This window comes from Eubalaena glacialis, chromosome 6 (assembly GCF_028564815.1).
Source record: "Eubalaena glacialis isolate mEubGla1 chromosome 6, mEubGla1.1.hap2.+ XY, whole genome shotgun sequence".
In the NCBI taxonomy this organism is placed as follows: Eukaryota; Metazoa; Chordata; class Mammalia; order Artiodactyla; family Balaenidae; genus Eubalaena; species Eubalaena glacialis.
The window spans coordinates 83,567,747-83,582,690 of NC_083721.1; the positions used below are offsets into that span (position 1 = coordinate 83,567,747).

Consider the following 14,944-nt stretch of genomic DNA (forward strand, 5'->3'; position numbering starts at 1 on the left):
GTATAATTGCTTTACAATGTTGTGTTAGTTTCTGCTCTATAACAAAATGAATCAGCTAACATATACATATATTCCCATATCCCCTCCCTCTTGCAGCTCCCTCCCACCCTCCCTATCCCACCCCTCTAGGTGGTCACAAAGCACTGAGCTGATCTCCCTGTGCTATGCAGCTGCTCCCCACTAGCTATCTGTTTTACTTTGGGCAGTGTATATATGTCAATGCCACTCTGTCACTCCGTCCCAGCTTGCCCTTTCCCCACCCCATGTCCTCAAGTCCATTCTCTACATCTGCGTCTTTATTCCTGTCCTGCTCCTAGGTTCTTCAGAACCTTTTTTTTCTTTTTAGATTCCATATATATGTGTTAGCATATGGTATTTGTTTTTCTCTTTCTGACTTACTTCACTCTGTATGACAGACTCTAGGTCACTACAAATAACTCAATTGCGTTTCTTTTTATGGCTGAGTAATATTCCATTGTATATATGTGCCACATCTTCTTTATCCACTTATCTGTTGATGGACACTTAGGTTGTTTCCATGTCCTGGCTATTGTAAACAGTGCTGCAATGAACATTGTGGTATATGACTCTTTTTGAATTATGGTTTGCTCAGGGTATATGCCCAGTAGTGGGATTGCTGGGTCGTATGGTAGTTCTATTTTTAGTTTTTTAAGGAACCTCCATACTGTTCTCCATAGTGGCTGTATCAGTTTACATTCCCACCAACAGTGCAAGAGGGTTCCCTTTTCTCCACACCTTCTCCAGCATTTACTGTTGTAGATTTTTTGATGATGGCCATTCTGACTGGTGTGAGGTGATACCTCACTGTGGTTTTGATTTGCAAATCTCTAATGATTAGTGATGTTGAGCATCCTTTCATGTGTTTGTTGGCAATCTATATATCTTCTTTGGAGAAATGTCTATTTAGGTCTTCTGCCCATTTTTGGACTGGGTTGTTTTTTTGATATTGAGCTGCATGAGCTGTTTATGTATTTTGGAGATTAATCCTTTGTCCATTGCTTCATTTGCAAATATTTTCTCCCATTCTGAGGGTTGTCTTTTCATCTTGTTTATGGTTTCTTTTGCTGTGCAAAAGGTTTTAAATTTCATTAGATCCCATTTGTTTATTTTTGTTTTCATTTCCATTTCTCTAGGAGGTGGGTCAAAAAGGATCTTGCTGTGATTTATGTCATAGAGTGTTCTGCCTATGTTTCCCTCTAAGAGTTTTACAGTGTCTGGCCTTACATTTAGGTCTTTAATCCATTTTGAGTTTATTTTTGTGTATGAGTTTGGGAGTGTTCTGATTTCATTCTTTTACAGGTAGCTGTCCAGTTTTCCCAGCACCACTTATTGAAGAGGCTGTCTTTTCTCCACTGTATATTCTTGTCTCCTTTATCAAACATGAGGTGACCATAGTTGCGTGGGTTTGTCTCTGGGATTTCAATCCTGTTCCATTGATCTATATTTCTGTTTTTGGGCCAGTACCATACTGTCTTGATTACTGTAGCTTTGTAGTGTAGTCCAAAGTCAGGGAGCCTGATTGCTCCAACTCCATTTTTCTTTCTCAAGATTGCTTTGCCTATTCGGGGTCTTTTGTGTTTCCATACAAATTGTGAAATTTTTTGGAAGAGTTTGAGAAGGACAGGTGTTAGCTCTTCTCTAAATGTTTGATCGCGTTCACCTGTGAAACCATCTGGTCCTGGCTTTTGTTTGTTGGAAGATTTTAAATCACAGTTTCAATTTCAGTGCTTGGGACTGGTCTGTTTATATTTTCTATTTCTTCCTGGTTCAGACTCAGAAGGTTGTACTTTTCTAAGAATTTGTCCATTTCTTCCATGTTGTCCATTTTATTGGCATATAGTTGCTTGTAGTAATCTCTCATGATCCTTTGTATTTCTGCAGTGTCAGTTGTTAGTTCTCCTCTTTCATTTCTAATTCTGTTGATTTGAATCTTCTCCCTTTTTTTTCTTGATGAGTCTGGCTAACGGTTTATCAATTTTGTTTATCTTCTCAAAGAACCAGCTTTTAGTTTTATTGATCTTTGTTATCATTTCCTTTATTTCTCTTTCATTTATTTCTGATCTGATCTTTATGATTTCTTTCCTTCTGCTAACTTGGGGTTTTTTTTGGTTCTTTCTCTAATTGCTTTAGGTGTAAGGTTAGGTCGTTTATTTGAGACTTTTCTTGTTTCATGAGGTAGGATTGTATTGCTATAAATTTCCCTCTTAGAACTGCTTTTGCTGCAACCCATAGGTTTCGGGTCATTGTGTTTTCATTGTCATTTGTTTCTAGGTATTTTTTTTATTTCCTCTTTGATTTCTTCAGTGATCTCTTGGTTATTTAGTAGTGGATTGTTTAGCCTCCATGTGTTTGTATTTTTTACAGTTTTTTCCTGTAATTGATATCTAGTCTCATAGCATTGTGGTCGGAAAAGATACTTGATATGATTTCAATTTTCTTAAATTTACTTGTGACCCAATATGTGATCTATCCTGGAGAATGTTCCATGAGCACTTGAGAAGAAAGTGTATTTTGTTGGTTTTGGATGGAATGTCCTATAAATATCAATTAAGTCCATCTTGTTTAATGTTTCATTTAAAGCTTGTTTTTCCTTATTTATTTTCATTTTGGATGATCTGTCCATTGGTGAAAGTTGGGTGTTAAAGTCCCCTACTATTATAGTGTTACTGTCGATTTCCCCTGTTATGGCTGTTAGCATTTGCCTGATGTATTGAGGTGCTCCTATGTTGGGTGCATTAATATTTATAATTGTTATATCTTCTTCTTGGATTGATCCTTTGATCATTATGTAGTGTCCTTCTTTGTCTCCTGTAATAGTCTTTATTTTAAAGTCTATTTTGTCTGATATGAGAATTGCTACTCCAGGTTTCTTTTGATTTTCATTTTCATGGAATATCTTTTTCCATCCCCTCATTTTCAGTTTGTATGTGTCCCTAGGTCTGAAGTGAGTCTCTTGTAGACAGCATATATATGGGTCTTGTTTTTGTATCCATTCAGCCAGTCTATGTCTTTTGGTTGGAGCATTTAATCCATTTACATTTAAGATAATTATCGATATGTATGTTCCTATTACCATTTTCTTCATTGTTTTGGGTTTGTTTTTGTAGGTCTTTTCCTTCTGCAAGAACTATATTTCACTGACCTTTGTTCCTCCAAGTCCTGGCACCTTAGAGGCTTGTTGAGTATTTACTGAATTACCCAGAACTATTAGAAAGGCTTCCCACTATGCCACTCTCAGTACCTTCTCCCTAACTGGAAGAAGTCATTCTGAGAAGAACATTAACTGTACCCCTTATAGTGGATTCTACCAGCCAGAACATCTGGCCCCTCAGGCTTCCACAAACACAACAGCAGAGAAGGTTCCTCTAAAACAGGGGATGGCTCAGAGAGTGTAACCATGCTTTTGTGATCAAGAATAAGACAAAACTGCTTTCTCTGATTATTATGCATGTAACAATGCCAACTTTGCCACACAAGTTCCTGGTTGGTGTTTCTACAGTAGTCAAGAAGTGCTGCATCATAGCTGAGACGTTTTTGATGCTGCCTTCAATCCACCTCAAACACTTCAGCACCTCCTATTTGGATCTATGCTAGGGAGTTTAGTGCAACAGACTTTAGGACAATTTCTATCTAAGGAAAATGCTTCTAATTTTCAAATTTCTAGTCATCTATGATCAAACACTGAAGAAATCCTAGGGAAGCATATGTGTCTTCCTACTTTTTTATTGAAGTTATCAGTTAGAGCCCATTAAGAAGAAATTTTTTTATACAAAAGATAAATATGATATACAAATTTTAAATGCTATAGATATATTATTACATATAAGTATTTCTAATCCAGAGCTTTCTGAAAAAATATCACAAATACAAAATGCTCATGGAGTCTGCCAGGCCCTGACATGGCAGCAGAGTAGGAGAGTGACTTCTACATGAGCCGCCTATCCCAAGCTAGCAGGACCTACAGAACACGGCTCCTGACTCCTCGGCACTTGAGTAGAGCTCTTCGCAGGGCCAATATGCAGTAGAGTCACTGAACACTCTCTTCAGTTATTGGTCAACAGAGAATCTTTGGCTCAAATCAAGAACACTGCTGCTCTTTTGTATTTCTTACACATGTCACTTTGGCAGTCACACTGTTCAACAGACACTCTTGGTGCTTCCATCTGTCAGTGCAACTTTGGGAAGAGGGACTGTAGCTCCAGGATGACAACCAGAATATATATGTAGATGCATATATATATGCACACACAAACACATACACACAAATATACATATCCAACTAGGGAAGTAACAGTGAGATGCTAAGCTTCACACTGATCTCACTTGGAGTATTGCTGATAGAGCTTAAACAGTAAGGAACTGACCATGCTGGGAATACAAGCCCAGAACAGCAATGATGCTTCATTTGTTCTTTCTCCAGTTATTCAGCAGAAACTTCTTTTTTCTCCTCACTTCCCATAAACAACTACGAAGTCCTACGGAATCTCTTCCATGTCTCTCTCATTCACGCAACAACTACTGAGTGACTGCATACTTTGTTCTATACTTAGACAGACAACAGGAAACAGAACTGCTACGGGCCCTGCCCTTATGAGGCAGAGAGTCTAATGGGAGACACATATAAGCAAAGAGGCAATTTCAACACAGCCAGATAAGTGTGTTTGTAGGGACTAGTTCAGGGTACTCTGAGAGCTCAAAAAAGGAAGGACACCTAACTCACAGTGTCAAAAAGGTTTGTGGCGAGAACAAAAAGGCTAAGACTTAAATCTATCTCACCTCCTCATTCTATTAACACAGCATAGGCTTAGGACCTTTTTTCTTCTAATTGGTCTTTCTGCCTTTAATCTCATGTTTGATGGAAACACTTATCCTTGAGATAAAAAGCAAACTTCACAGACTGGGGCTCTGTGATCTGGACTCCCGTTTACTTCACCAGGCTTCTGCAAGATCCCATACTTAAGACAAACAGAACTGCCTCCATTTCCTAGCTTACCCATGTCTGCCTGGAATACCTTTTGCCTTGTGTTTCCAGGCTAGATCAAGCTTTACCTCTACTGGGAAGCCTTCCTTGACCTCTTAGTTTGGGAGAGGCACCTGTTACGATATATATTTTAAAGTTATTCTACACACCATAAACAGTGCAATATTAAGTATGTGCTATTAAGTTTAGGCTTCAAGTCAGGGGTGGTCAGTGGCTCTAAACAAGAATCCACATTTCAGAAACTGCAGCTCACATGAACTTCCAAAGGCAGCTCCTAAAAGCTGTTCATATATTGACCAACATCTAAGACTCTGCTCATTAGCTCAAAAGACAGCAGAAAAATTTTCCATTGTTGAAATCAATGTCTTATTAATCAGAATGGTAAATATTAGAAATGGACCCTCATTGCTAAAATAAAAGGTATTCATGATATGTCGACTGGATAAAATGTTTTCACGATCTTAATTTAATAAATGTCTTTAAGTATGATAGGATTTGCTTTCGTTACAATCTAGTAACAAAGTTGTAGGGGAGCAGCTAACCATTTCTCAAGTTTCTTCACTGGACTCTCTACCATAAAGAATGTAAGAGTTGTACTAAAGGAGCTTAGTCATTTCAAAACCGGGCCTCTCCCCCACACTCTTGCAGCACCCTGTGCACCCTGAATGACACGTGTCAAGTAATCTGGTAACTGTCAGTGCAACCTGTCTACCTTTCCAATTAAATGCTGAGGTCCCTGAGAACAGGGATTGTATTTTTAATCTCTGTAGTCTGCTTCTTAGCTCACTATCTAGTATAAAGAAATACTTGCTGAATGGACAATAGTATATAAGTAGCATAATAAAGGACAGATGAAAGGACATCTGACTAGGAGTTGGGAGACTTGTGTTTTAATACTAGTTTCAGTAACAGCTGAGTACTTGTGTTATAATTTACTGAGTACTTAATATGTGTCAAACACAGTGTTAGGCACTTAAATTGTTTCTCATTTAATCTTTAGGGCAATTCTGAGAGGAGCATCATCACTTTACAGAGGAGGAAACAGAGAGGCTGACTTACTCAAGGTTATTCAGATAAAGTAGATGAGTCAATCACTGAATCCAAAGCACGTGTTTTTAACCTCTATGGTAGAAGTGTGTCCTATGGAACATTTGAGAGAGGTAAAAAATTCCCCTCTGGATTCCAGTTTCCTCCTTTGTTTACTGAGTGCGACTAAGTGGTTGACGCCCTTTCCAGCTCCTCATGTTACGGTGTGATGGTTCTGAGCGGCAACAATCACCACTGCGGTCTCGCCTGCCCTTGCTGTCTTGACAAGAGTGAAAGAGGTTTTCACGTGCAGCACGTTATAGGGCTTTTCAGACAACATATTTCGTTTCTATTCTTTTTTTCCTTTGAAAAGGGGATTCTGAAGGCAGAGAAAAGGGACCCATTTTTGGCACACCGCTTTGAAGCTAGAACCTGCTGTTAGTCAACAGAGCCAGCAAGGTGTTATTTTTGTTCTACAATCCTTCCCCGACACAGATGCTGGCTGAAATCATAAAAAAGGGTAAGGAAAGCACGCCTACAACCAGGGACAAGTCAACTATCAGAGAAATAAAAATGGTAAAAGAAAACATAGCAAAAATGTCAATCTGTTTGCTATATTTCAACTGCACTGTTGCAGTTGGATAAAGAAAAGGATTTTAGTGGTTCTTTTGACATCATCTGAGAATTACTTGAAAGACAAACAACCTATCTGTGCCACAGAGGTTACATTCAAGGGTTGAAGTGGCCTAGATAAGAGTTCTATCACACAAGTATTTATTGAGGTCTTACTTAGCTGGTATGTGCTGAAATGTTAATACCTCAGACCAGTTTTCTTTAGGAACAGCTATCTGGAGGGAAAGTACATTGTTAAGAAAAACTATGTACCTTTCATCCTTAGAATACCTTTCATCTGCTACCACTCATTGATACCAGGATGCCCATCTGGTAGAGAGGACGGGAATTCTAGAACAATGAAAGTCCCTAGTTGCCAGGAGACTGATGCTAGACCCAAACCCCCATTTGGCCTCTCTGGAAGAGCCAACAAGTCCTGGTGACACCTCTTTAAGGCATCCAATCAGAAAGAAACTTTGACGCATTAAAATGATTTACAATCACTCATTTTGAAAACATGGTTCAACAGAGGAGAACAAATACACAGAAGGAGGAAATCGGCTTTTTGCCGTTAAAACTCACTCACCTTCTTAACAGCAGGATCCCCTTTGGATGGATGACAGGATGGGGACATTTTTACCTAAAAAAAAAAAAAAAAAAAAAAGGCAAACCTTTTGATATCCTCTTAGTTATAGTCTAGCTTTATTTGACCCATACTTAAAATAATTCAACTAGAATTCATGTAACTGAGATAAAACAGACATTTTCAGGGAAACAATGAATAGATTTTTTTGTTAAATCCCTTTGAAGTTTCTCTGGAGATCAAAAAGTCAGTAGTTAGCCAAGAAAAAAATGTGATTAGGGTAAGAAAAGTAGAAAAGATGGTCCAAATTGGTTTTAGCCAAATGGTGAGGAACCTAATAGACACAGATCTCTGTGGACAATGGAAATCAACTGACGCAATATGTAGTAGCATGTCTTGCAGAGACCAACTCAGAGTATCCCTTCTGATCTAATGTCCCTTTTAAGCAAAACATGCACAAGCGTTTGATAATAATAGACGGATTTAGAAAAAGTATCAGCCAAACCATAATAAAAGGATGTTTAGCCCTAAGAAGAGAAGACTGATGGTATAGGAAGATCTTCAAATATAGGAAAGGTTGAAAGAGATTGTCAGATAAAAGAGCAAGACCCAACTACATGCTGCCTGCAAGAAACATACTTTAAATATAAAGGCACAAACAGATTAAAAGCAAAAAGACTGGAAAAATATACCATGATAGTACTAGATTTCAGAGCAGACTATTGCCAGGGATATATTATTGCATAATGATAAAGGAATCAATTCATCAGGAGGACGTAACAATCCTAAATGTCTACACATCTAATAGCTTAAACCTAAGTGTCCATCAACAGAGGAATAGATAAAGAAGATGTGGTACATATATTACTCAGCCATAAAAAGGAACGAAATTGTGCCATTTGCAGAGATGCGGATGGACCTAGAGACTGTCATACAGTGAAGTAAGTCAGAAAGAGAAAAACAAATACCGTATAATATCACTCATATGTGGAATCTAGAAAATGGTACAGGTGAACTTATTTGCAAAGCAGAAATAGAGACACAGATGTAGAGAACAAACTTACGGATACCAAGGGAGGAAGGAGGGAGTGGGATGAATTGGGAGATTGGGATTGACATATATACACTACTATGTATAAAATAGATAATGAATGAGAACCTACTGTATAGCACAGGAAACTCTACTCAATGCTCTGTGGTGAAGTAAACGGGAAGGAAATCCAAAAAAGAGGGGATATATGTATACATATAACTGATTCACTTTGCTGTACAGAAGAAAGTAACACAACATTGTAAAGCAACTATACTCCAATAAATAGTAATTTAAAAAAGTACATAAAACTGATAGAAATGCAAGGAGAAATAGATTTTACAGTCAGAGATTTCCATATCTCTCTCAAAAATGAAAGAACAAATATGAAGATTAGAAAGGATATACTCAATTTAAAAAATGGGCAAAGGATCTGAACAGACATTTTTCCAAAGAAGATATACAAAAGAATAACAGGTACATGAAAAGATGCTCAACATCACTTATCAGGGAAAGGCAAATCACAACTACAATGATGTATCACCTCACACCAGTTAGGATGGCTTTTATAAAAAAAAGACAAGAGATAACAAATGTTGGTGAGGATGTAGAGAAAAGGAAATCTTACATATTGTTGGTGGGAATGTAGATGGGTACAGCTATTATGGAAAACAGTATGGCGGTTCCTCAAAAAATTTAAAAAACTGAACTACCATATCATCCAGCAATCCGACAGCTGGGTATATACCAGAAGGGATTGAAATCAGTATCTTGAAGAGATATCTGCCCACCAGTGTTCAGTGCAGCATTATTTAGAATAGCCAAGATATGGAAACAACCTAAGCACCCATCAGAAGATGAACAGATAAAGAAGATGTGATAATATATACACAGACACACACACACACAAAGAAATATTATTCACCCATAAAAGAAGGAAATCTTGCCATCTGCAACAACATGGATGGACCTTGAGGACATCCTCAAGGATGCTAAGTGAGAGAAATCAGACAGAGAAGGACAAATGCTGTATGACAGCACTCATATGTGGAATTTAGAAAAACTGAACTCGTAAAAACAGAGTAGAATGGTGGTTACCAGGGGCTGCGAGGTGGGGGTAGTTGGGGGGATGCTGTTTAAGGGCATAACCTTGCAACTAGTAGAGAAATAAGTTCTGAAGATGTAAGGCACAACATAGTGATCATAGTCAACAATACTGTATCATAAACTTCAAAGGTGCTAAGAGACTAGATCTTCACTGTTCTCTACACAAAAAAAGAAGTGATAATTATTGACATGATAAAGGTGTTAGCTAAGGCTATCGTGGTAATCATACTGCAATACATAAATGTATCAAACCAACACATGGAACACCTCAAACTACGCAATATCATATGTCAATTACATCTCAATTTAAAAACTAAAAAAGGAAGGATATAGAATATGGACATTGACAGAACCCTCCACCCAACAAAGGCAGAATACATACATATTCTTTTCAAGTACAGGTATACCTCAGAGATATTACAAATTCAGTTCCAGACCACTGCATTAAAGTGAATACTGCAATAAAGCAAGTCACACAAACTTTCTGGTTTCCCGATGTATAAAAAAGTTGTTTACACTATACTGTAGTCTATTAAGGAGCATTGTGTCTAAAGAAACAATGTACATACCTTAATTAAAAAATACATTATTGCTAAAAAGTGCTAACTATCATGTAAGCCTTCAGCAAGTCATAATTTTTTGGCTGGTGGAGGGTCTTGCCTCCATGGTGATGGCTGCTGACTGATCAGGTGGTGCCTGCTGAAGGCTGGGGTGGCCGTGGCAGTTTCTTAAAATAAGGCGACAATGAACTTTGCCACATCGACTGACTCTTCCTTTCACGAACAATTTCTCTGTAACACGCAATGCTGTTTGAAAGCATTTTACCCACAGTAGAACTTCTTTCAAAATTGGAGTCAATCCCCTCAAACCTTGTTGCTGCTTTATATGTTTATGTAATATAAATCCTTTGTTGTCATTTCAACAATCTTCACAGCATTTCACCAGGAGTAGATTCCACCTCAAGAAACCACTTTCTTTGTTCATTCATAAGAAGCAACTCCTCATCTGTTCAAGTTTTATCATGAGATTGCAGCAACTCAGTCACATCTTCAGGCTTCACTTCTATTTCTCTTGCTATTTCCAACACATCTGCAGTTACTTCCTCCACTGAAGTCTTGAACCCCTCCAAGTTATCCATGAGGGCTGGAATCAACTTCTTCCCAACTCCTGTTAATGTTGATATTTTAACCTCTTCTCATAAATCACCAATGTTCTTAATGGCATCTAGAATGGTGCATCCTTTCCAGAATGTTTTCAATTGACTTTGCTCAGATCCATCAGTGGAATCACTACCTTTGGCGGCTATAGCCTTATGAAATGTATTTCTTGCATAATGAGACTTAAAAGTCAAAATTACTCCTTGATCCATGGGCTGCAGAATGGATATTGTATTAGCAGGCATGAAAACAACATTCATCTTGTTGTACATCTCCATCAGAGTCCTTAGGTGACCAGGTGCATTGTCAGTGAGCAGTAATATTTTTCAAAGGAAACTTTTTTCTGAGCAGTATGTCTCAACAATGGGCTTAAAATATTCAGTAAACCATGTTGTAAGCAGATGTGCTGCCATCCAGGATTTGTTCCATTTATAGAACACAGGCAGAACAGATTTAGCATAATTCTTAAGGGCCCCAGGATTTTTGGAATGGTAAATGAGCAATGGCTTCATCTTAAAGTCACCAGCTGCATTAGCCCCTAACAAGAGAGTCAGCCTGTCCTTTGAAGCTAGGCACTGACTTCTCCTTTCTAGCTATGAAAGTCCTAGAAGGCAAGGCATCTTCTTCTAATATTAAGGCTGTTTTTGTCTATGTTGAAAAATTATCTTAGCTAGATCTTCTGAATAACTTGCTGCTGCTTCTACACCAGCACTTTCTGCTTCACCTTACACTCTTACATTATGGCTTCTTTCCTTACACTTCATGAACCAACCTCTGCTGAATTCAAACTTTTCTACTTCAGCTTCCTCACCTCTCTCAGCCTTCACAGAATTGAAGACAACTAGGACCTTGCTCTGGATTAAGCTTTGGCTTAAGGGAATTTTATGGCTGATTTGATCTTCTATCCAGACCACTAAAACTTTCTCCACATGAACCATAGGCTATTTTGCTTTCTTATCATTTGTATGTTCACTGAAGTAGCGCTTTTAATTTCCTTTAAGAACTTTTACTTTTCATTCACAACCTGGATAACTGTTTGGCACAAGAGGCCTAGCTTCTGACCTATCTTGGCTTTTGACAAGACTTTCTCACTAAGCTTAATCATTTCTAGCTTCTGATTTAAAGTGAGAGATGTGTGACTCTTCCTTTCACTTGAACACTTAGAGGCCACTGTAGGGTTATCAACTGGCCTAACTTCAAAATTATTGTTTCTCAGGGAATAGGGAGGCCCAAGGAGAGGGAAAGAGACAGGGGAACAGCTGGTAGGTGGAACAGTCAGAACACACACACTTATCGATTAAGTTTGCCATCTTACGTGAGTGCAGTTTGTGGCACCCCAAACAATTACAATAGTAACATCAAAGATCACTGATCACAGATCACCATGCAAATAATAATAAAAAGTTTGAAATACTGTGAGAATAACCAAAATGTGGCACAGAGACGCAAAATAAGCAAATGATGTTGGAAAAATGGTGCCAAAAGACTCACTTGATGCAAGGTTGCCACAAACCTTCAATTTGTAAAAAAAATGCAATATCTGCAAAGTGCAATTAAGAAAAGCACAATTAAATGAGGTATGCCTGGACCATTTACCAACATAGATTATCTTCTGGCGATAACAATTTTCAATTAATTTCGAAGAATTCAAGTCATACAAAGAATGTTCTCTGACTATAATAGAAATAAATTAGATATCAATAACAGAAAGATTTCTGGAAAAATTCTCAAATATTTAGGTACTTACACACTTCCAAATAACACTTGGATCAAAGAAGAAATCAAAAGGAAATTAGATCCTTTTTAAAAACACCCATAATCATGAAGAAACAAGATCTGAATAGGCCAATCACTATTAAGAAAACTGAATCAGTAATAAAAAACTTCCCAACAAAGAAAAGCCCCGGACCAGATAGTTTCATTGGTGAAGTCTACCAAACATTTGACGGAGAATTAATGCCAATCCTTCTCCAACTCTCCCAAAAAACTGAAGAGGAGGGAACTCATTAGGAGGTCAGCATTAACCTGAGAAATATCCCTGATGAATACAGATGGAAAAATCAACAACAAAATACTAGCAAACTGAATTCAATAGCACATTATAAGGTTCATGTATCATGATCAAGTGGGATTCATGGGATGCAAGGAGGGTTCAACATACACAAATAAATAAATGAGATATACCACATTAACAGAATTAAGGGAAAAAACTGCATGATCGTATTAACTGATTCAGAAAAAATCATCTGGCAAAACTCAGCACCTTTTCATGATAAAAACACTCAACAAACTAGAATTAGAAGGAAACTACATTAACATAAAGCCTATATTTAAAAAAGCAGCTTACATCATACTCAATGGAGAAAGACTGAAAGCGTTCCCTCTAAGATCAGAAATAAGACAAGAATGCCTGCTTTTACTAATTCTATTCAACACAGTGTTGGGAGTCCTAGCCAGAGCAATTCGGCAAGAAGAATAAAAGGCATTAAAGTCAGAAAAAAAACAAGTAAAACTATCTCTGTTTACAGATGGTATGCTCTTATATGTAGAAAACTCTAAATTTATATTCCACAGAAAAAGCTATTAGAACTAATAAACAAATTAAGCAAAGTAGCAGGATATAAAAAAAATACAAAAATCAGTTGTGTTCTGATAAACCAACAACAAATAACCCAAAAAGTAAATTAAGAAAACAAATCTATTTACTACAGCACCAAGAAGAATAAAATATTTAGGAATAAACATAAGTAAGGAGGCAAAAGACTTACACACTGAAAACTATAAAATATTGCTGAAAGAAATTAAAGAAGATGAAGATAAATAGAAAAACACCCTGTGTTCATGGATAGGAAGACTAAATATTGTGAAGATGTCCATACTACCCAAAGTAACCTATAGATTCAATGCAGTCCCTATCAACTGCAATGGCATTTTATGCAGAAATAGAAAAATCCAACGTAAAATTTATATGCAATCTCAACGGACCCTGAGTAGCAAAAACAATCTTAAAAAAAGAAAAAAGTTGGAGGTCTCACATTTCCTGATTTCGAAACTTACTACAGAGCTACAGTAATCAAAACAGCATGCTACATGGCATGCCTCAGACTGTTGCAATGTCAAGCTAGCCTCTGCAGCCTCAGGCTCACCCTGCAATCCGTACCTGTTCCTCCCCCTGGCCTGAGTGAGCCAGAGCGCCCTAATCGCTTCTCCTTTAACTTCCTCCACCAGGGGGCCTACACAACCCACTGAACCAACCTTACCCACTGGGGGCAGACACCAAAAACAACGGGAACTACGAACCTGCAGCCTGTGAAAAGGAGACCCCAAACACAGTAAGTTAAGCAAAATGAGAAGACAGAAAAACACACAGCAGATGAAGGAGCAAGGTAAAAACCCACCAGACCAAACAAATGAAAAGGAAATAGGCAGTCTACCTGAAAAAGATTTCAGAATAATGATAGTAAAGATGATCCAAAATCTTGGAAATGGAATGGAGAAAATACAAGAAACGTTTAACAAGCACCTGGAAAAACTAACGAGCAAACAAACAATGATGAACAACACAATAAAGGAAATTAAAAATGCTCTAGAAGGAAACAATAGCAGAATAACTGAGGCAGAAGAATGGATAAGTGACCTGGAAGATAAAATAGTGGAAATAACTACTGCAGAACAGAATAAAGAAAAAAGAATGAAAAGAATTGAGGATAGTCTCAGAGACCTCTGGGACAACATTAAACGCACCAACATTCGAATTATAGAGGTCCCAGAAGAAGAAGAGAAAAAGAAGAGAAAATATTTGAAGAGATTATAGTTGAAAACTTCCCTAATATGGGAAATGAAATAATTAATCAAGTCCAGGAAGTGCAGAGAGTCCCACACAGGATAAATCCAAGGAGAAACACGCCAAGACACATATATATCAAACTATCAAAAATTAAATACAAAGAAAAAATATTAAAAGCAGCAAGGGAAAAACAACAAATAACATACAAAGGAATCCCCATAAGGTTAACAGCTGATCTGTCAGCACAAACTCTGCAAGCCAGAAGGGAGTGGCAGAACATATTTAGAGAGATGAAAGGGAAAAACCTACAACCAAGATTACTCGACCCAGCAAGAATCTCATTCAGATTCGACGGAGAAATTAAAACCTTTACACACAAGCAAAAGCTAAGAGAATTCAGCACCACCAAACCAGCTTTACAACAAATGCTAAAGGAACTTCTCTAGGCAGGGAACACAAGAGAAGGAAAAGACCTACAATAACAAACCCAAAACAATTAAGAAAATGGTCATAGGAACATACATATCAATAATTACCTTAAATGTAAATGGTTTAAATGCTCCAACCAAAAGACACAGACTGGCAAATGGATACAAAAACAAGACCTGTACATATGCTGTCTACAAGAGAGCCACTTCAG

At 37.6% G+C, this 14,944-nt stretch overlaps 1 protein-coding gene across 4 annotated transcripts in view; it reads right to left on the minus strand.

Moving 5' to 3' along the window:
- VPS8 (VPS8 subunit of CORVET complex) overlaps positions 1 to 14,944 on the minus strand; it is a 295,388-nt gene that overhangs the window by 44,784 nt on the left and 235,660 nt on the right. For all 4 annotated transcript variants that reach the window (XM_061194394.1, XM_061194392.1, XM_061194393.1 and 1 more), the window contains one exon: positions 7,227 to 7,280. In XM_061194394.1, the coding sequence (XP_061050377.1) occupies positions 7,227 to 7,280 (54 nt within the window). The remainder of the gene's footprint in view (positions 1 to 7,226; positions 7,281 to 14,944) is intronic.